The 20,240-nt window shown below is 43.6% G+C and overlaps 2 protein-coding genes across 8 annotated transcripts; both read right to left on the reverse strand.

Annotated features, from left to right (window-relative positions):
* On the reverse strand, positions 1-3,503 carry LOC118234403 (fat storage-inducing transmembrane protein 1-like). Of its 2 annotated transcripts, XM_035430914.1 has the most exons (3): positions 3,434-3,503; positions 1,698-1,943; positions 1-1,216 (listed from the first exon to the last, which is right to left on the reverse strand). In XM_035430914.1, exons 2-3 carry the CDS (start codon positions 1,874-1,876, stop codon positions 508-510), a joined length of 888 nt encoding a protein of 295 aa, XP_035286805.1. In that variant the 5' UTR covers positions 1,877-1,943; positions 3,434-3,503; the 3' UTR covers positions 1-507. The 2 variants fall into 2 exon arrangements, with proteins under 2 accessions (XP_035286805.1, XP_035286804.1); XM_035430913.1 differs by lacking the exon at positions 3,434-3,503 and having other exon boundaries at positions 1,698-2,629.
* Positions 3,504-3,990: 487 nt separating this feature from the next.
* On the reverse strand, positions 3,991-20,214 carry LOC118234402 (DDB1- and CUL4-associated factor 11-like). Of its 6 annotated transcripts, none has more exons than XM_035430911.1 (15): positions 19,879-20,214; positions 16,247-16,363; positions 15,190-15,323; positions 14,817-14,935; positions 13,849-13,913; positions 12,997-13,097; positions 10,751-10,897; positions 10,253-10,307; positions 9,767-9,835; positions 9,527-9,584; positions 7,874-8,059; positions 6,838-6,991; positions 6,364-6,516; positions 5,089-5,195; positions 3,991-4,703 (listed from the first exon to the last, which is right to left on the reverse strand). In XM_035430911.1, exons 2-15 carry the CDS (start codon positions 16,354-16,356, stop codon positions 4,623-4,625), a joined length of 1,539 nt encoding a protein of 512 aa, XP_035286802.1. In that variant the 5' UTR covers positions 16,357-16,363; positions 19,879-20,214; the 3' UTR covers positions 3,991-4,622. The 6 variants fall into 6 exon arrangements, with proteins under 6 accessions (XP_035286802.1, XP_035286796.1, XP_035286799.1 ...); XM_035430905.1 differs by having other exon boundaries at positions 16,247-16,390; XM_035430908.1 differs by lacking the exon at positions 19,879-20,214 and adding an exon at positions 19,516-19,867 and having other exon boundaries at positions 16,247-16,390.
* Positions 20,215-20,240: the final 26 nt, after the last annotated feature.

Here is a 20,240-nt window from a genome sequence, read left to right on the forward strand (position 1 = left end):
TTTCAGATTTAGGGAATTTATGAAACTATATCCAGTGGATGTTTTACAGTAGTTTTGACAGTAGTTATAGATACATTTTTAGATACCTTTTGGCATTATTTAACAGTACTGGCTGTGATCTTTAGCAGGTCTTAGATTCAACAGTATGAACCTAAGGCATAAGAAGTGGTCAAGAAGACTGTATGAATGAGAACCAGTCAGGAGCCAGAAAACTCAACCAAGCTCATGCTGTACACACACTCTTTTCCCACCACACCCCCGTTCAGTCACAGTGTTCCATTTTTACTTTCAATTCCAATTCATTATTTTGCATTCAAGGCAAAGTTTTTGGTAAAACCTAGCAGAATACTTATTCCTTTCTTTGTGTTGAGCTGGTGTGGCTATAATGGACCGTGACACTCTCTTACTCCGGGTTTGCGTCGGTTCCTCACCACTACACTCCCTACAGAGATACGTTACCCCCCACTCTCCTCTCATGCTCTCCCTCTCTATCGGCGCTCCTCTTTTTTAATGGGTCTCCACCCCGTTAGCTGCAGGCCTGCCATTGTCCTTCACACCATCTTTCTGACCCTGAGTGGTGAGCAGCCCTACCCCAGGCCGACCGGGGCAGTACCAGCTGGGCCCTTGACGATACCAGCCCTGGTACAGCGCCCTCCAGCTCAAACAGCCCAGAGCACCTCCTAGCAGCTGGCTGGGGAACTGCGGGAAGTAGGCCAGCAGACAGAGCAGAAGGAAGACCCAGAGCTCAAGGAGGAGGACGCAGAACAGGAAGAGCAGGCGCAGCGGGGCCCCCGAGGGGCCCCCCAGGGCCAAGTAGGGGCCGAATATGGCTACCTCCTCCACCAGGAGCAGACAGCACAGGCACAGCAGGAAGGTATCCTCGGAGACCTCGTACCCGCGCCAAAGCATGCCCTTGTTGAGGCAGACGGCCTTGGTCAGGTCTTCCCTCAGCAGCAGCAGGGGTTGCCCCGGCTCGGCCAGGCCCTTGGTCACCTGGCCTTCCAGGGGGGCCGTGAGGGGCTCGTAACAGCTCCCTGTGGCGTCCCCCAGCAGCGCCAGCAGCCGTCGGAACCCCATCCACAGCCCCCCTGCCACTGCCAGCCGGGACACGTGTCTCAGGGAGAGACTGAAGGACTGGCGCACGGTGTAGGACAGGAGGAAGACGAAGGACCCGGCGAAGACACAGGTCCACCCCCAGCCAGAGCGTAAGAACATCCTGACAGGAAGGGGAGGGGCCACAGACACAGTCACAGTGGTTGAGACTGATACAGTTTGCACAGGGAAAAACTCCGATAAGCTGTAGAGAATACGCTAAATTAAACAATTTTACACAGAATTAAGCAGTGTCAGCAGATGAAATTAGGAAGGAGATCGGCACAATGCACAAGCAGACCTGGCCAGAGCAGAAACAGAAAAGGCAAAATTGCTGCTTACTGTTGGCTAAAACATTTCAGGTTGTTCATTCACACACACCATGACAGCAGAAGACCAGTGTAACACTAATGGCACTGATATGCAAGAGCGTGGGTGGCCTATGCTATGCCTGGTTCTGTATTCACTGTTAAATCAGAAACCACTTTATACCCAAGAAACAAGGTGAAATGACTTAACTATGTAACCAACTGCTTTAAAGCAGCAAAAACCAGCGCCAGGACTATGGTTGGCCAACCACACATTCCAGGGGGCACTCTCCTCACCTGTACAGGAAGTGGCTCTTCTTGGCAAAGATGCTGTACTGGTTCCCCCACAGACTGAGAGCGGGCCCGAACAGAACCACGGCCGACAGCAGCAGGTGGAAGTGCCGCCGGAAGGAGGCATTGCCGAGGAGCCCGGCAGCGAGGTTGGTCACCGCCACAAGAACCGAGTTCAGAAACATCTGTGCCTGGATCCGATCTCACCTCCCGCTCGCACTCGACGGACAGCTTGTGCCTCTGACCACCTGCCTGTGATAGGGTGATCCAGAGATCCAGAGGATGATCTCTAATTCTGTTTATCCAGTGACACTAATCTGATAATTACAATCTGCTGGGGGGTATGGAGATTCAAAACTCCAATGACTTTGTGACCAAATAATTAAAAAGATACAAAAGGTCCCTTTAGTAACAATCAAGTGACTCCGCAATGTTTTTCAGCAATCCACTGTTGATGTTTTAGCCATTCAGTGCTGTTGTAATCCTGAAGGTATATATGCCAATTAATCCAGATAACTGTCTATATGATAGTGGAGCAATCCAGTGCTTCAGTGTGCCTGCTAATGAAGTGAATTTATAAGATTCTCAAACAGTGTTCTCTTCAGTGGTCCAGATTTCACAGATGTTAATGATCCTGAGGCAGTAATCCTGTGGTCCTGTGAGTTCTTTAGTCATCCAAGGCGATACAACAGTCCTGCAACGCAGTGCTCGTTGTGCTGCTGGGGTCTCTCTCACAAGCATGTAGCCCACTTATCTGTCATATCCGCTCACCCCTTTCCCCACCTCTTACCTTCCCATCCTCCGGAATCAACTCACTCCAGCGGTCACCCCCAAATATTCAGATCCCTGTTTGTGCAGCTCTCTGCCCTTCACACACTCCTTTCTCTCTGTCCGTCTCGCGCGAACACCTCGATCCAGTCTCAGTGGTTATTATTGCCCCTCCACTCCCACCCCCTCTGGCCCCACCTCCCACGGGGAGTTACAGAAACAGACACATGCTCTGCCCTGACACATCCTTTCCTCTGCAGGCATCATGTCTCCCACATTCACAAAGTTCAAAGGTGAGTGGGTGAATGTGCGAAGGGTTGCGTCTTAGTGACATAAAGGCGCAGCTGCCTGCGTTCGTCTGCACAATGGAGCACAAGTTGGACCTACTGCACTGAAAACCCTTCAATAAAGGCCACTGTTATTCACACTATTAAACATCATTTAGCAGCGGCCTTCAAGCAATATTCATTGAAGGATTAATGTATACAGATTTCCGAAAAGACACCACAAACACTCAGTACAGTAGAGTACTGCCATTGAACTGGTTAAAAAGAGAGAGCACATTCTCACATTCAAATACCAGTACCATTCAAAGAGAGATTGGTGACACTTTGTTACTATGACTGGCAATATTAATCAGTACATTTCCATCCAAGTAAAACTATCCAGTGCATGTTGCGGCAATGCAGTCAACTGCCATGTATTTTTCTTACAGCTGGGAGAGACACATGTACTGTAGTAAGGTCAAACGAATTCTAAATAAACTGCTCTCCATTTTGCTATTTTTAGTCATAATCTCCATGCTTCTCTCTCAGCTGTTTAGTGTCAGGGCCTGTCTCTGTCAATCATTGAGTGGGGGGTGTCTCTTCCCCCCTCGCCTCTTTTTCTTCTACAGAACCCACTCCCTACTTTGCTTCTGCTTGCTCCATAACCTGTGCATTTACATAAAAAACACCTATTTATATCTGCTTTACCTGCTTGGGTGTCTCCCTTTCCCTATCTCTTCTTCTAACTCAAGGGGTGGCCAATTCTGGTCCTGGAGGGACCAGCAGATTTACATGCAGATTTTGGTTTCCTCCAGTTACCCTGGTTAAAAAAGCTAATTGGCTGTATACACCAACACTGCTTCACTCGCAGTAAAACATTTCATTTAGGGATACAAGAACTTCAGTCTTCAGCTGTCATGCACTCACTTAAGAAGAAATGTAGCTAAAATGTCAGATGATGTAAATGTTCTGGCTAACTAATTAAGGCCAGAAGTTGACATGAAAACCAGAAAAAGTCCCTGGTTGCCCACTTCTGCTCTAACCCGAACCCCACCAGGGTCCTTCCTACCTCTACCCTCTGTGAACCCATTCTGCCTCAGATCTGCCCTCAGTCGCGTTATGATCCCCATCAGCGGGGCCTGGAGGTCTTACTGCCGAGTCTGTCACAATCTATGAAACAAGTAATTTAATCTGTTAAAATGTAAAAACTTTTCACATCCTTAAGAAAGGATGTCTTGTTTAGTGATGAACATCAAATACAGACATACCAGCAAATTTGTGATATTTATTTCATTGTAAAATACTCATTCATTCACTGTCACACACATAAGCCAACATATTTACACCAATATACTCACAAGCCCTTCACCTCAACCTCACAAATTGTCACGTTAAACTTTTACAGCAATTTTGCAAAACATCATTAATAAAATGGAAGAACTTTCAAAATGTGTTTATGTGCATTTCTACTAATAATACCAATTCAGTATTCTTTGGAATTTAAGAGCGTGGTTTTGTCCAAAACAACAAAACAGATTGTGAACAGGTCACAGTATTCTGCTACATAATAGTCACATTTATTTTGACAATCAGTAAAATTGTCCATTTCAAAATGTATTAAGGGTATGCTGCTGTGGAGTTTGTCCTTAACAAGCTGCAGCTTTGCTGTATTTGTAGTAGCTTCGTTACTATAGGCCAGCTAACACAATGGCTTCCATAAAACAGGAAGTAAATAGGAAGACTGCAGCCCAGCACCTCACAACCACACAGAAAATTCCCAGCATAAATATTTAAGGAGTTCAGCATGTGTCTGTGTTCTCCCCCTCTCTCTCTCTCTCTCTCTCCCTCTCCCTGAAAAACAAGCTGTCCTTCAGCTTCCACTTGCTTCCCTCATTCTTCATGTCAGGCGCCTGATCCCTCTCTCTTCATCCAACAGGTGCGTCTTCCTGTGCTCCCACATGCACACTGCTTTGTCCCACTGAGAGGAGGGGGGAGAGAGCAAAACAGCAGCCATGAAAGGATAAAGGCAATTACGCTATTGACACTGATCAACTAACACTATCTCGAGTCACCTGTTATGAAACTAAATGTGCATAAACAGACAGATTACAGCAGATACCTTAACACACAGATTACAGCAGGTACCTTAACAGACAGATTACAGCAAGCATGCATACAAACCCAAACACACACAGACAAACACATACGCACACACTGAAATATGCACACACTACACACACGCACACACACTACATATGCAGACATGCGCACACACGCATGCACATGCGCACACACACGCACATGCACACATAAACGCACGCGTGCACACACACACACACACACACACACACACAGTGACTCACTGAGCTGCTGACGATGTAGTCCTGATAGGGGTGCCAGCTGGCGTCTCTCACACAGGCCTTATGTCCAGAGAGTCTGGAGACCACGCGGCCCGTCAGCACATCATAGACTGAGTGGGAGCAGGGAGAGTTACACACAGTTATTACCTGTGTCTGTTATCACTTAGACACAGAGGCAGGGAGAGTTACACACATTATTACCTGTGTCTGTTATCACTTAGACACAGAGGCAGGGAGAGTTACACACAGTTATTACCTGTGTCTGTTATCACTTAGACACAGAGGCATGGAGAGTTACACACAGTTATTACCTGTGTCTGTTATCACTTAGACACAGAGACAGGGAGAGTTACACACAGTTATTACCTGTGTCTGTTATCACTTAGACACAGAGGCAGGGAGAGTTACACACAGTTATTACCTGTGTCTGTTATCACTTAGACACAGAGACAGGGAGAGTTACACACAGTTATTACCTGTGTCTGTTATCACTTAGACACAGAGACAGGGAGAGTTACACACAGTTATTACCTGTGTCTGTTATCACTTAGACACAGAGGCAGGGAGAGTTACACACATTATTACCTGTGTCTGTTATCACTTAAACACAGAGACAGAGAGAGTAACACAGAACACATTACCTCTAACTATAAAAGACTTCTATTCCTAAGCAAAAAAACTACAGATCCTGCTAGGAGAAGGGCCAATAGCTCCAATAGCAGCAAAGTACATCATTGCCTGTCATGATCTAACATACAGTGATTCATCACCAAAATATACTAATATTACTATTAATTTATTTACATTTCCTTTCCCCCGAATAATAATAATAATAATGATAATATTATGTTTTTTATGTTGTTGTTGTCACAACAGTTCGATATGGCAATTATTCTAATTAATTTACATCCGTGTTTCCCATGTGTTTCTATATTTCTCTATTTACGCTTTGGCAATATTTACAATTGTACTTTATGCCAGTAAAGCATTTTATTGAATTTTATTGTGACAGTTACACACTGGTACACTGTTATTATTATCTGTTAGATACAAAGGCCAGGTTAAAAAACTGCTGTTACCTGTATCTGTTACCTGACAGAAAGATGATTATGACAAGATCAAGAGACCTAAAGGAGATTGCAAGGCTCTTGTCTACTGATTGTCTCACTCAGTCACTCAAACTCACACACACACAAAAAAAAACACGCACACGCACACACGCACGCGCACTCGCGCACACACACGCGCACTCGCGCACACACACACACACAAACTCACTGATGATTCTCCCTGTTGAACAGCCGGTGTAGATGAACCTCTGACCGGTGCTGAACTCGGGGGAGAAGCGGCAGCGAATGAGCGTGTGCAGCACGCCATGGCCGCGGTACGTCATCACCGACGTGTCTCCCGTCAGCTTGTCTCTCTTCAGGGCTGAGGGAGGGAGAAGGGCGAACACCACAAACTTACAGAAGCTCTCCAAAAAAACACCTGAGAGCTTTCCCTGTGGTCTTTTACCTCAAACTGTAGAACGTAAAACCCCTGTCTGCCTCTAGATGTACCCTGTGGTAGGTCATGTTCCTTCTGCCTGCCTCCAAACCCCACAATGTTAAGTACCTGTCACATGATCACAGTCGTGACATATTACATATAACGCCTAAGGTTTGGACCTTCCTCATCCCTAAATGCTGCCTGCTTGTTACCATGACAGCTGGGACTCTCCCCACTCAGCCTTCCCCCGGCCCCCGGACGCACCTCTCCGGGGGACCAGCTGCCAGCGGTAGTCCCAGGTCTGCTGAGTGACAGCCAGCCTGGAGGCTGCCAGCCCCTCCCCGGAAGAAAAGCGGCGCACATCCCACAGCTTGATGGACTGATCTTTGGAGTTACTGATGAGGTAGCGAGCGTCACCCTGACCGCAGGGGGAAGAGAGAGAGATGGGGAGAGAGACTGAAAACCTCATGAAAAACAAAGCATGAGAAACTATTTGTCAGCTCCCTTGACTTAGTTAAACTGGTACCACTGGCTTTGAGTGGCTTCATGGGAGCTTCAGAAGTATTTGATGGATGATGTACTAGAGCAAGGGTGTCAGAGACCGTTTCCACAACAGCCTGAATAGCAGTCAATGGTCATCACTAGCTCAGGCATTTTCATTTTTCCATTGACATGAGGCTTAATGTGATGATAATTAGGTGCTTACTATTTCTTTTCATCTGAAAAATGACTGGCTTGCATTTATGTAAGATGCAAAAGATTCCACTAATTTTATAAACCTTACCTGTGCAGTTACAAATCAGGTTTTAAAACTTGATATGCCAATTATTCCAACTAAACTACTCTCACAGAAGCTAGGTGGTTAATGTTAAATAAAGCACCATGAAACTACTCTGGTGGCGACAATCTCGGTAGTTAAACACAGACTGCTTCCTGCGCCAATTTACTGCCATCTACAGGTAAGGGCTGAGAATAAAAATCAGTGTTGGGTTTCTGAACGGGACTGAAGGGCTGTAAATGCAGAGACATTGCAAGTTTCATTGTCTGACAGACGGACAGGGTGCGGGGGTGGAGGGTGGGGGGCAATAAAAACAGAACAGAGCTGTTTAACGAGCAGTGTCAATCGCTTTCACATGAGACTAATTCTCTGCTGCAGAGAGATATGGCTTTTTCATCAGTTTTCTTTCACAATTAATTCATCAACGACTGCATAGTTATGCTAAAGAAAGCAATACATGGCTCTTCCTGACTGAGAGTGTAGCCTAGAAGCCTGCCTGCCTGGCCACTGGAGCACAGGTACCTTGCTGTGAATGAACGTGACGCCGTCTGTGTGGCCGGCGAGCTGTCCCACGGGCTCCGGCTTGTCCTCCCTGAGAGTCCGTCTGTCCCACACTTTGCACAAGGCATCGTCGCTCCCGGAGAACAGCAGCTGGGACGACCGGTCGGCGAACGTCACCGCGTTCACGTCATCATCGTGCGCATAAATCTGAGGGAGAGAAAGAATGAGAGAAATTGAATCTCTCTGAAGGGTTGACTCTGAGAAAGATTGAGCTTACAGTGTATGAAGCCTTTGCCCAGGATGAACTCTGACAGATCAAGCAAGGAACCAATTTTCAAAAGGATTAAATGCATTCGAATGGCAAAAACAAGTACAAAGCAATTTTAATGTGGCTTCTAAGGCACCGAGAGTGTGGTTATTGTATGTTTTTATAACAAAAATGATTTCTGAAATAAAATATGAATCTTCTAAGTTATGAAGGCAGCTCAAATGTATAGCCATAGGCAGATAGATAGGCACAGAGACAGGAGCACCTCCAGAGAGATAGGATTTCCAGTAAATAACATCTTTTTACCCTTCTGTGAATATCTTAACCTTGATGGCATCACATTTTCATCCCACAAACTGGTTTTTTCCTTTTTTTGGTATTCATTTGAAAAGTCTCGGTGGCTAGAGACGTAATAAATGCTAGAGCAGAACAGACAGTGGGTGGAGGCAGGTTGAGGTCTGTAGTTTGAATGGCAGTGTATTGTAGCAGGGCAGTGTAATGTAGCAGAGCAGCGTATTGTAGCAGAGCAGTGTATTGTAGCAGGGCAGTGTATTGTAGCAGAGCAGCGTATTGTAGCAGAGCAGCGTATTGTAGCAGGGCAGTGTATTGTAGCAGAGCAGTGTATTGTAGCAGGGCAGTGTAATGTAGCAGAGCAGTGTATTGTAGCAGGGCAGTGTAATGTAGCAGAGCAGTGTATTGTAGCAGGGCAGTGTATTGTAGCAGAGCAGTGTATTGTAGCAGGGCAGTGTAATGTAGCAGGGCAGTGTATTGTAGCAGAGCAGCGTATTGTAGCAGAGCAGCGTATTGTAGCAGGGCAGTGTATTGTAGCAGGGCAGTGTAATGTAGCAGAGCAGCATATTGTAGCAGGGCAGCGTATTGTAGCAGAGCAGTGTATTGTAGCAGGGCAGTGTAATGTAGCAGAGCAGTGTATTGTAGCAGAGCAGTGTATTGTAGCAGGGCAGTGTATTGTAGCAGAGCAGCGTATTGTAGCAGAGCAGCGTATTGTAGCAGAGCAGCGTATTGTAGCAGGGCAGTGTATTGTAGCAGGGCAGTGTATTGTAGCAGAGCAGTGTATTGTAGCAGGGCAGTGTAATGTAGCAGAGCAGTGTATTGTAGCAGAGCAGTGTATTGTAGCAGGGCAGTGTATTGTAGCAGAGCAGCGTATTGTAGCAGAGCAGCGTATTGTAGCAGAGCAGTGTATTGTAGCAGAGCAGCCTATTGTAGCAGGGCAGTGTATTGTAGCAGAGCAGCGCATTGTAGCAGAGCAGCGTAATGTAGCAGAGCAGTGTATTGTAGCAGAGCAGCGTATTGTAGCAGGGCAGTGTATTGTAGCAGAGCAGGAAAACAGCAACCCCTGCAGCCCAGACAGCACTGCACACATCCACACGTCCTCACACACACCTGACCTTCAGCGTTCTCTTGTTCTGCTCGCGATCAAAGACGTATAGACAGCCGTCGTTCGCTCTGTGTGAGAGAGAGAAAGAGAACATTCTTCGTTTGAAAGAGGGAGGTGATAAGAGGTTAGTTTTATGAGTTCATAATGCTGAAATATGACATTGACTCTTATCATGATAAAAAAGTTTGTACCCTCTCTCAGAGATACTGAACACAGCTTGTGCGGTTCCATATGCACAGTCATCACTCACCCACCCAAGACCTCCTTTCCATCCGAAGATGTGGCCACAGAGAACACACAGAACCTCCTCTCATCTGGTCTATGTGTGCGTGTGAGAGAGAGAGAGAGCAAGAGAGAGTGTGAGAGAGAGAGTTTACATTAACCGTGCACATATCTGAAGCTACTAGACATCTATAACACCACCCACCGCTTCATCATTAACACCATGTGATCCGAAGCAGCAGGGGCCAAGACTTTAACAATGTTTGGCAATATTATCTTTTTTATGGATTATGCATCATTATTACATGATACACTAATGGCATTGCCTTTGAAATGCTGATCAGATGTCTGTCAATCATCTGACTGACATCCAGATCAACAGGCAGGCAAAACTTATAATGAAAAGCAAAACCTGTGTTTGGATCTCCAGTGAACATCACTGAAATAAATGTATCCAAACCAGAAGGAAAACTCATTCATTTATCACTGGAGGGGGGGGGGGATTAACACTTACTTTAGCTGCAGAGCAGTGTGGGTCTGACTGGTGCTGTCTAGGCTGCAGACATGAACTACACACAGGGGGTGGGAGAGGTAGGGAGGGAAAGAGATACAGAGAGAGAGAGGGATGGAGGGAGGGAGGGAGGGAGGGAGGGAGAGAGAGAAAGTTTGAAGTTTTGGGTGAGGAGCACCAAGGCCTGCAAGGACAGGTGCAGGAAGGACACTGAACTGATGATGTAACAGCAGCTCAGTGAATAAATTCAACAACAATTTATTTGTATGTAGCAGGTAAAAAGCATCCCCACAACCTAGTGGCTGTTTTCAGGCTCCATGTAGCCAGGCTTCCATACTGGGCGAAGCTAATGTGCTGCTAATCACAGGCTTATTTCAAAAGACTCAAAACAATGGTTAGCCTCACCCCTAATGGGTGGAGCCAGGCTGTGAGGCCACGCCCTCTCCCAACACCAGGCGGATTTTGCTTGTGCAAATCAACCAGGATAAAGTTCTGTCTTACTGCAGTCCGACCAGCTGGAGTAGAGCACACTATGCGAGTCAGGGGTGAAGCAGACGTCCAGCACGCTCCAGCCCATGTCCCGCGCCTTCACCATGTTCTTCAGAGCAAAGCGCCCCTTGCTGGTGTCATAAAGGCGGATGTTATGATCTAAGGCAGAAACAACCAATCAATGTCACAATAGAGTTATATGTTATACGTAGGGCCACTAGCTTGTCTCCCCTTGTTTTCTCGCATGGCACTTCAGTCCTCTGCCAGCTAGAGGTAGCGATAGCCTCTTTCCCAAGCTCCTTCTCAAACAATTACCCCATTTGCACCACCTCAATAATCTAAGCTGATGAAGTAATTTCTTCTAATTAAACCCAGACGATGATTGACAAGCGACATTCACATGTTAAATTCAGTTTTATTGCATACTACCTTGGACACGCAGCAGTATTTCTAAATAGGGGCATGATATGTTAGAAGCAGTGGGAAATGCCCACATTAAAAATAAGTGCAGTTTTTAACATTTAACTTGCTCAAAAAAGTTCATTCATAATAAAACTAATCATGGTCTTCAATCAAGACTAAGTAGAATACGGTTTTTTCATTATCCTCTTTGAGAGATAGGCAATTTAATTTTTAATCAGTCAAACTTGCTCATAGACCACGCAGTGTCACTTGTGATTGAGTAGCTTGCTCTGTTTCGACCATAGGAACTCTCTCTATCCCTGCTGCCCCCCACCACAAAGGAAACATCCTTGGGGCAATTAGAGTAATGCTAAGGGTCTATTTTTCTCTCCCTCCCCTCAACAGGTGTCATGGTGTCTCCTTTCCCTGAGCATCTAACTACTCCTGGTGAGACACAGAACACTATTTTTGGGCCCAGAGGCATGGGGCGGCTACAGGACACACAAAGATAACGTTCCTTTTGGTTTTAAGTTAGATTGCAATCTGTGACACTGAACTGAGATCGTTGACTGCTGAAGCGGTGCAATTTGGTTTTGTTACATGGAAAATATTCTGCCTGAAGGTGGAGATTTCGACTGGCTGGATTTAACAATTATTTGTCCACAAACATCTCTGTTGTTGGAAACAGAAGTAAACTTCCATGTTTTTTAGAGGTATTAAATAGCTGAGCTGGATTACTTCCTAAGGTTGCTCTGCCTATCAACAAATTCGGCAATTTAACTGATAATTGATATGCTGGATGACAATTAATTAATTAATTAATTAATTAATTAATTAAAAAATATTTATTTAACATGCTTGATAAGTGAGGTGTTTTAACTGTTGATGCACGTTAGGTATTCAAATGGCTGAACATTAAACAAGGGTGTTAACTGTTAAAACTGATGGATTAAGAAATTAAACATATATTACTTAATCCTGAATTCTCCTGCTTTATATAGTTGCATTTTTACTCCAGCGATACTCAACCCTGGTCCTGGAGAGCCACAGAGTCTACTGGTTTTTGTCTTTACCTTGAGATCAGTGACCGATTCAGATTCAAGAAACCATGTGACCTGAGTTTAACCGATCGATTGCTGTGCTCCTTGGCTCTCCGGGACCAGGAGTGAGGACCACTGGCTCAAAGACATGCTTTTCGTAGCATTTAAACATCCCTCCATGTTCATCTTCCTTCTTGACTCTTCCATATTATATCAACTAATTGTTCTTTATAATTGTCTCAATTAGAAACTCAATTGCATGATCAGTAATTTGACTGTGCTGTTGCAGTGTCTATGGGGACCCCTGGAGGTTAACCATTGAAATACAAATTTAAATCCCTGCAGGTCACATGGTGGAGACCAACTAGTGGCCCTAGTTATTACAAATAAAGATGCATCAATGGAAATGAACTACCTATTTTCTATTGCACTCATATTCACTCAACATCAGCTATGGGGGCGACATAGCTCAGGCGGTAAGAGCGGCTGTCTGGCAGTCAGAGGGTTGCTGGTTTGATCCCCACCCTGGGTGTGTCGAAGTGTCCCTGAGCAAGACGCCTAACCCCTAACAGCTCTGGTGAATGAGAGGCATCAATTGTAAAGCGATTTGGATAAAAGCGCTATATAAATGCAATCCATTTACCATTTACCATGAGTCACATCTACAGTTCTAGGTCAGAGTTTGCATGTCATTGCAGACAACAATATCCAACTGCTACACTCCGGGTAGATATGAATAAATGCAAAACAAGTCAATTTAAAAAACAAATTGAAAATAAAACTCACATTTTAAAAAATACAGTGATAAGTGCTCACCTTGGCATGCTGAAAGGAAGCTGTCACCATCCTCGCTGTAGACCCCACAGAATGCCTTCTGCTGGTAGATCTCCTTGTGTGTTACCTGATTGGGTAAGAAACTGGGGGCAGGGGCAGCAAATGACAGAATTTTATGGGTTTGATTGATAGAAAGTCGTATCGCTGAGGTAGGCCCTCAGTATATTTTCTTAATAAAATATTCAGCCTTATAAATGGAATATATGTCAAATGCAAGAAGGTTTCCAGGTTGCCCTGGAAAAGGATGTTAGCCATGTAAGACAATGAACTGGGAATTATTGAGCAGAGAGGACCATAACCACTGCTGCTAATACCTATGCAAGATGTCTGAAAGGGATGATTCACAGTGAAAGAATATGCCCAAAGTTCATTCTTCTTAATTTTACAGACAGTGTCATTGCGATTGTGGTTTGCGGTGTCATCTCCTCTGTTGAAGGACAGTGCAGTGCAGAGGGGAGGGAGTTTGCAGTGTAGAGGGGAGGGAGTGCGCAGTGTAGAGGGGAGGGGTGCGCAGTGTAGAGGGGAGGGAGTGTGCAGTGCAGAGGGGAAGAAGTGTGCAGACTTCAGGGAAGGGAGTGCGCAGTGTAGAGGGGAGGGAGTGTGCAGTCTACAGGGGAGGGAGTGTACAGTGTAGAGGGGAGGGAGTGTGCAGTGCAGAGGGGAAGAAGTGTGCAGACTTCAGGGAAGGGAGTGTGCAGTGTAGAGGGGAGGGAGTGTGCAGTCTACAGGGGAGGGAGTGTACAGTGTAGAGGGGAGGGAGTGTGCAGTGCAGAGGAGAAGGAGTGTGCAGCGCTGAGGGAAGGGAGTTTGCAGGCAGTATTCCAGATCACTCACTGCGAGCGAATACGGCTGCACTCTCCGTGAGAGAAACTGGTACCCAGACAGCGGCCCCACTCTCTCTGAAATCAGACAAACCAAACAATTACCACAATACAATCCACAAACCAACACATGACCAGAGGGCTACCACACAGGAATCTAAAGCAACTACAAGCCCAATAAATTTCACTCTAGCGTGCTGTCACTACACTGCAGACATTCACTACTGACACATCAACAAAAATAAAAGAATATTAAATTCCTTCTGCTTTCACTTTTGTCCCAAAAAAGTAACCTTTATATAAAACAGAAATTACACACAAATCATTTGTTCATCTAATTTAAAAGGTAACATTCACAAATACCCTCATTTTATATTTCTTACTCCACAGTTCAGTAGGTTCACATTATGAAAGACAATGAACTGATTTCAAAGCAGAGAAATCCAATTTCCTTACAAAATTTTCATACATTGATATCAGCACAAGATTCCTCCTGACTAACGCATGAGCTACAAACAGGCACTTTATTTACAAATGCCTGTATCAAATATATTAATGTTTTTCCCTATTTCCATATGAAACTTCACAGAATGTAGCCATGGCTGTTATTAAACACTCTTTTTTTTGAGACCAATAATTTCTTAAATTAGTCAAAACCTTCACTCTGCACCTATCTGTCTCCAGTTCATAAAATGCAGCATGATGCTAGTCTCCTATTAGCATGATGCTTGTAGGTTACGAAGCTTTAAATGAATGAACATTTCAGAGAATAAAATAGAAGTATTTCAGTTAACTTAAAGGAGGAGCTTTTTAGCATGGATACATACTTAGAAGAGGCAAGGATCAACCCATTTATTTTCAGTTAACCTTTAAGTAAGAAATGGGAGGATTGAGCAGCTCCCCCTTCAGTCTGCAGCAGTAAGTAGCTGCACACCTGACCCCCCCCGCCCCCCCCCCCCTTTTCCCCAACATCCCCCTCACCTCTTTCAGCATTTGAGTAAAACTTTGTTTGCCCTTTGACCCTGAGGAGGCAGTGGCTTGGAGGATCTGAGTTCGGATCTCACTCTGATCCAGATCCCGAGTGTCCGGATCGGAGTCCACTGAAGGTGTAAATATGCAGGTCGGTCAGAATCAGTTGTGAGTTCAGTGAAGGACAAGCTCAAAGACAAACATGAACACGGGCATGAATATATCCAACCTGTCTGTCCGACAGATTAATGGCCAAAGGTAGACATTTTTCAAGCACACTCTATTCAGTCATACTGTATAAACACCAACTTGTACCACAGCAGAAAGCTTAATTCACATTTAAACAGCACTACAGTGCTCCTGCAGTACAGTTAAAGCTGCTTACCAGGGGGACTGTAACGACTTCTATGGTCACCTTCCCAGGTTTCATCACTGTCATCAGAATCATCAGAGTTAGAATATGATTGGACAAACTGCAACCCTGTTGATCCACCTCCACTGACCAGACGCACCTGGCCCCTTCAATCAAAACAGAGGGGAGACAGGTATTACCAGAAAGTGTGGAATACAGTCCTGGAGAAAAGCCAATGGTAGTTTCTTGGGTCCACCATCTATTCTTGCAACTTGTTAGCAAAATGAGAATAATCAACATTATGATTTATACATAAATAATAACACCCATTGTATAAGGAGATGAAAGAGGTGAAAGAAGATTATTTTCTGAAATTAGATGAATGTTCTTAGCAGCTTTTAGGTGTATTTTTGCTCATATGAAACTTGAAAATTGATGGACAATCACTTGAATTAAACAGAATTCAGCAAAACATCATATTTGTCACATATGAGCAATAATATATGACAGTGTATACTGTCTGAATGAAGTACAAACAGTATGTTCTCACTGAAAGAATTAGTGTGTTAGTTCAAAATACTGTACAATAAACCAAGTGAACTCTTGTAATGTCTAATTACTGCAATATTTCACAGCATAGTTGGATTACATTCAGAAGTTCATCTGGAGGACACAAGGATCCCCTTCCATGCAGTAAACCACTCAGAAGACAAAGCTCAGAGCATGCATTCTGCCCATTACAGCAACAGAATCAGGCTTTATGGGGGTTATCTTAATTTAGCAGTAAGAACTATAACAGCAATGTAGCAGTACCATTTACATCAGTTCAAAGTTAGATTTACAGGGAAAGCTCTATGGGACTCACAGACGCACAGAGTGGCACACAGATATGGCATACAGACTTCATTAATCAGCACACTTACAAGATAATAAAGTAGTTCTGATGTGTTAAAACCGTGTGAATTCACTATATGCTGAAGTGCAATGCAAACACAGGGCTACACAGTGTATTAGTCTTACAATGGTAGGACAACACAACATGTCAGTGAAGTAGTTTCATAAAACAAATCAGTAGCTGCCTGTCACTTGCCTGCTAAGTAAGTAAGTCACAACTTGAGATACGTCTTCGTCATCTTCCTCTGCTTGCTGTCTGCCTGATTCTGACTGGCCTGGGTTGCCACTGAAACCCCGACCAGACATCCCAGAACTGTACCGAGAGCCCATAGAGCAAGATCTTGACACAGAAAATATCAACTGATTACACTCATTACAGGTCCTCTGCATCCTCAGAACTTTTTTCTGGCTTTTCAAATTGAATTGGTGAACATTCTATTCCTGTAATATGAGCAAACTTTTGCAATGTAAAATGTTATGCAATTGCAGAATATTCATATTCCATCTATTTTACATTCTTTACATTTTTTTTTTTTAACCTTTGCCTAAAAAGGCAAGAGTATTAGGTCAAATAACATCATGTTCCACAGTACTCATCAACTTTTTTTTTTTTGCTACTTGGGTAACTAAGCTTTCGTATTTAATGTTTAAAGCCATGGAGCGTTCTGGACCTATTATCTTTCACAGTGACAGGTGTGTGTAACAAATGAAGAATAAATCAACAGGATGGGAATATACATATATATATATATATATATATACTGCCCAAAACCAGTACCACCTACTGACTAATGCTCAAGCAAATCATATAACTATTTCAACAAATGCCTATGAGTTTTGTGCCAATTTTTTTTTTTTTTTTTAAATTATCCACGCAGCCACCACACTAACACTTCTTCAAAACAACTTGAATTTCCATATCGATAATTTAAGTTTAGGCTACTGTATGTTTGGCCCAGACCGTTTTTGTGTGCGATACAGGATTTAGATACTTACTTACGCTTCTAACGACCTACCGGTTTTACTGTGGCTTGTTCAGTGTTTCGTGGTCTATAGCATGAAAATAAAATCCAGGAAACTGCTGAGCAGCTTGCATAGCGACGATAGCAAGGCAGCGAGCTAAGTAGCTACCCGGGCACTCTGGTCTTACATTTCCAACAAATCGGTAATGTTATCTCTAACACTAGCCTATAGGCTATATCTCACCAGAACGTTAACGTTTACGCGAACTTGATTTTCACTCGTTTAATAATTACCTGCCGACCGAGGACTGTAGCTACCAACTCCGTCAGAAGTCTCAACAAACTTTAACAACGTAACACCTGACGTTAAAATATGCAGATTTTACAGTGAGGCAGGTAGGAGGTGCGCAAGCTTATTTCCATAAAGCAGTAAGTTGACAAACCGTAAAGTGCCGATGCCGCAAAACTTGAAATACAAATTCTCAAAATCTCAAATCAGACGACAGTTATAACCCCCCACCTACTATACAGAGAGTAACTTTAAAATGTTAACGAGAAGCTCAATCCCCCAAAGACAGAGCACATCTGTCCGACAAATTAACTTCGGGATCAGTTGTCCGTTAGACTCCCTAGGCCTACTTATCACACTAATTAATTTGCAGAGGCAGTAGGAGGTATTTCTGTAGCAAAAGTCACAAATCTGTAGAATGGATTCACAAATCTGTAAATAGTTTCACAAAACTGTAGAATGAATTTTAATTCCTCCGTCTTCATTATTCTCATCTACTTGTGTTTTCAGTCATTGCATGGCTTGACTTAAAATAATGCAGCAAGTGAAAAGGAAGGGCCCAGACATTCGGGAATTTCTTTTAAAAACAACCTTAAAGACAACTAAGTTGCGGGAGATATCGATGTAATTCGGTTTATGATTAAATAATTCTAGTTTATGGGGGGATTGTTATTGTTATTGACTAATAGCATTATTAAGGCAAATATTACATTTTTTGTGTTATATGTTGGCTATGTAATAAAATCACTGCATGAAAGATATCTTTGCTGCCACAATGATTGCAACACTTTCCTACAATTCACTGGTAAACTGAACTGTATTAATTCCTGCTAATAATACAGACAGAGCTATGCTTTTTTCGTCTGGAGGTGTCTTATGTTATAGAACAGCAGTCTGGTCAAGAAAATATGGTAGTCAAGTTTACTTTGCAGGGTGTATTGGAAAAGTTTTTGCATTAATTATCATTTTTCACAAGAACCATGTGACCTGCTTACAACCACAGTAATAAGTATATTCTGTTCTCAAAGGTCATCAGAAATAAACATTTAATTGCTTTATTTAAAAAAAAATTTTTAAAGCCTGACCTCGCACCCCCCGAGAATGTAGGTTCCCCACCCCACAAAACAGACCCTACGTAAGTATGCGAACAGACGCTTTGCCATGCAAAGTCGGTTTCATGCGTTGTTGCGTTCTAAAATGTGTCACCTGAAATTCTTAACACAACGCAAGCACGAGTTGCAGTGTCAGGCCATAAAAATACCCTGCGTAAGTATGTGAACGCAAATGACAATGGCAGGCCAGTGCACTGCGAACGCACGTCCTGGTGGAACATACCACTGATTGGTACATACTCAGCGTGCGTTCTTATATCCCTGCAGAGCTTATAAACCAGACACCTCAAGGAGGTGATGTGAAAGACTGAGGTGGTAGTGGAGCAAAGGAGGATACATTTTCGAATACTGAGATGCACACTGCACACCGGGATGAACCAGTCTCCTTCATTTTGTGCTCCAAACTGTCCTGGATTGCCCCCTTGAGGCCTCGGGTTTATTACCACCACAGGGACATAAGAATGCACGTTTAGTATATACCAGTCAGTGTATGCACAACAGAGCCATGCGTTTGCAGAGCATCGGCCTGGCATTGCTATTTGCGTTAAGCATACTTACGTAGGGTATGTTTCTGGCCTAATATGATGTAGAGCTAACAGGTATGACCATGGCCAAAGTCATGAGTCCAACGTTGCTACCTTTAGACATTGTAAAATTACATTAATATTGGCCTACATCACTCTTCCACAATAAATCAACTCACGCAAAATTAAAAATGTGGAAAATGCAAATGCATCAGGCATTTGTTTTCAGATCTGGTGACTGAGTGAGAAGTCAAAGTGTTGCCATAACATTAGCATCACATTCATCAAACAAATTACCTATGACCAGAAGTGGAAAATCCAGTAAAGGTCCTCCCCAGTATTTTGTTCTAATCACCTGGATTTGCTAATACAATAAGCGCAATTCTTCAGCCAGGAGTCAGGCCTAATTAGTGAAATCAACTGGAGTTCATGGGTGGAAGAAACACATGACAGGACTTCTACTTTCTGACTTTACACCCCTGGCTATGACTTGGGGTATGGGGTATTATCATCTTTAAAACATGCCTATATGTGTGAAATAAATTATTGTAAACATAGTGAAGAAGGTCAATCATCACCTTTAAAGACTGACATCGGTCTTCGTTCTGATAGAGCATCTCTTAAGAGTACATTTTCTACACTACTTCATCTTGATAGATCTCTTGCTTCACAAATTCTGAAGTAAATATTAACTACCTCCGAGTCGTCTAATCTGTGAGAAGTCTGCCAGCTAATATGATGTGTCAACAAAACTTGTCAAAATAAACAGTATCGATAATCTTTAACGTTCATAGTTGTAAACCAGCTGATTGACTAAATAAGCCAACAGCGTGGCTCACTACGCTAACATTTGCGCTGTCACTATACAGCTCGTACGCTAGCTAAATATCCAAGTAACTGGACTAGCAAACAAACAGCTAACTAAACACCAAAGCAATTACCGTTTTCTTTGGCGTGGTAAAGTTGTCTTGACGTTTTAGCGCCGTTTTTCCAGATGTTGCATGAACTTGTAATTAACTACGAATATAGTTTCGTTAGCTTATAGCTAACGCAATAAAAACTAAACTTTTCTCAAGGGTGGCGGGAAAAACACAACATTACAGATATCTACTAAACTGGTACATAATATAGCCAGTTATATTACTGATAACAAAGTCCTTGCTTATCGGCTTATTAATACCTAACGTTAGGTATCATTTACCACCCCAAAACGCGATGTTGTGTACACCTCTGGTGTACACGCTTGACGTCGGTAGTTCATGCCCTGCTGTCACATGATCACTGCCCCGTCCTGAAAGCGGAA

This window comes from Anguilla anguilla, chromosome 8, assembly GCF_013347855.1.
Source record: "Anguilla anguilla isolate fAngAng1 chromosome 8, fAngAng1.pri, whole genome shotgun sequence".
Classification (NCBI taxonomy): Eukaryota; Metazoa; Chordata; class Actinopteri; order Anguilliformes; family Anguillidae; genus Anguilla; species Anguilla anguilla.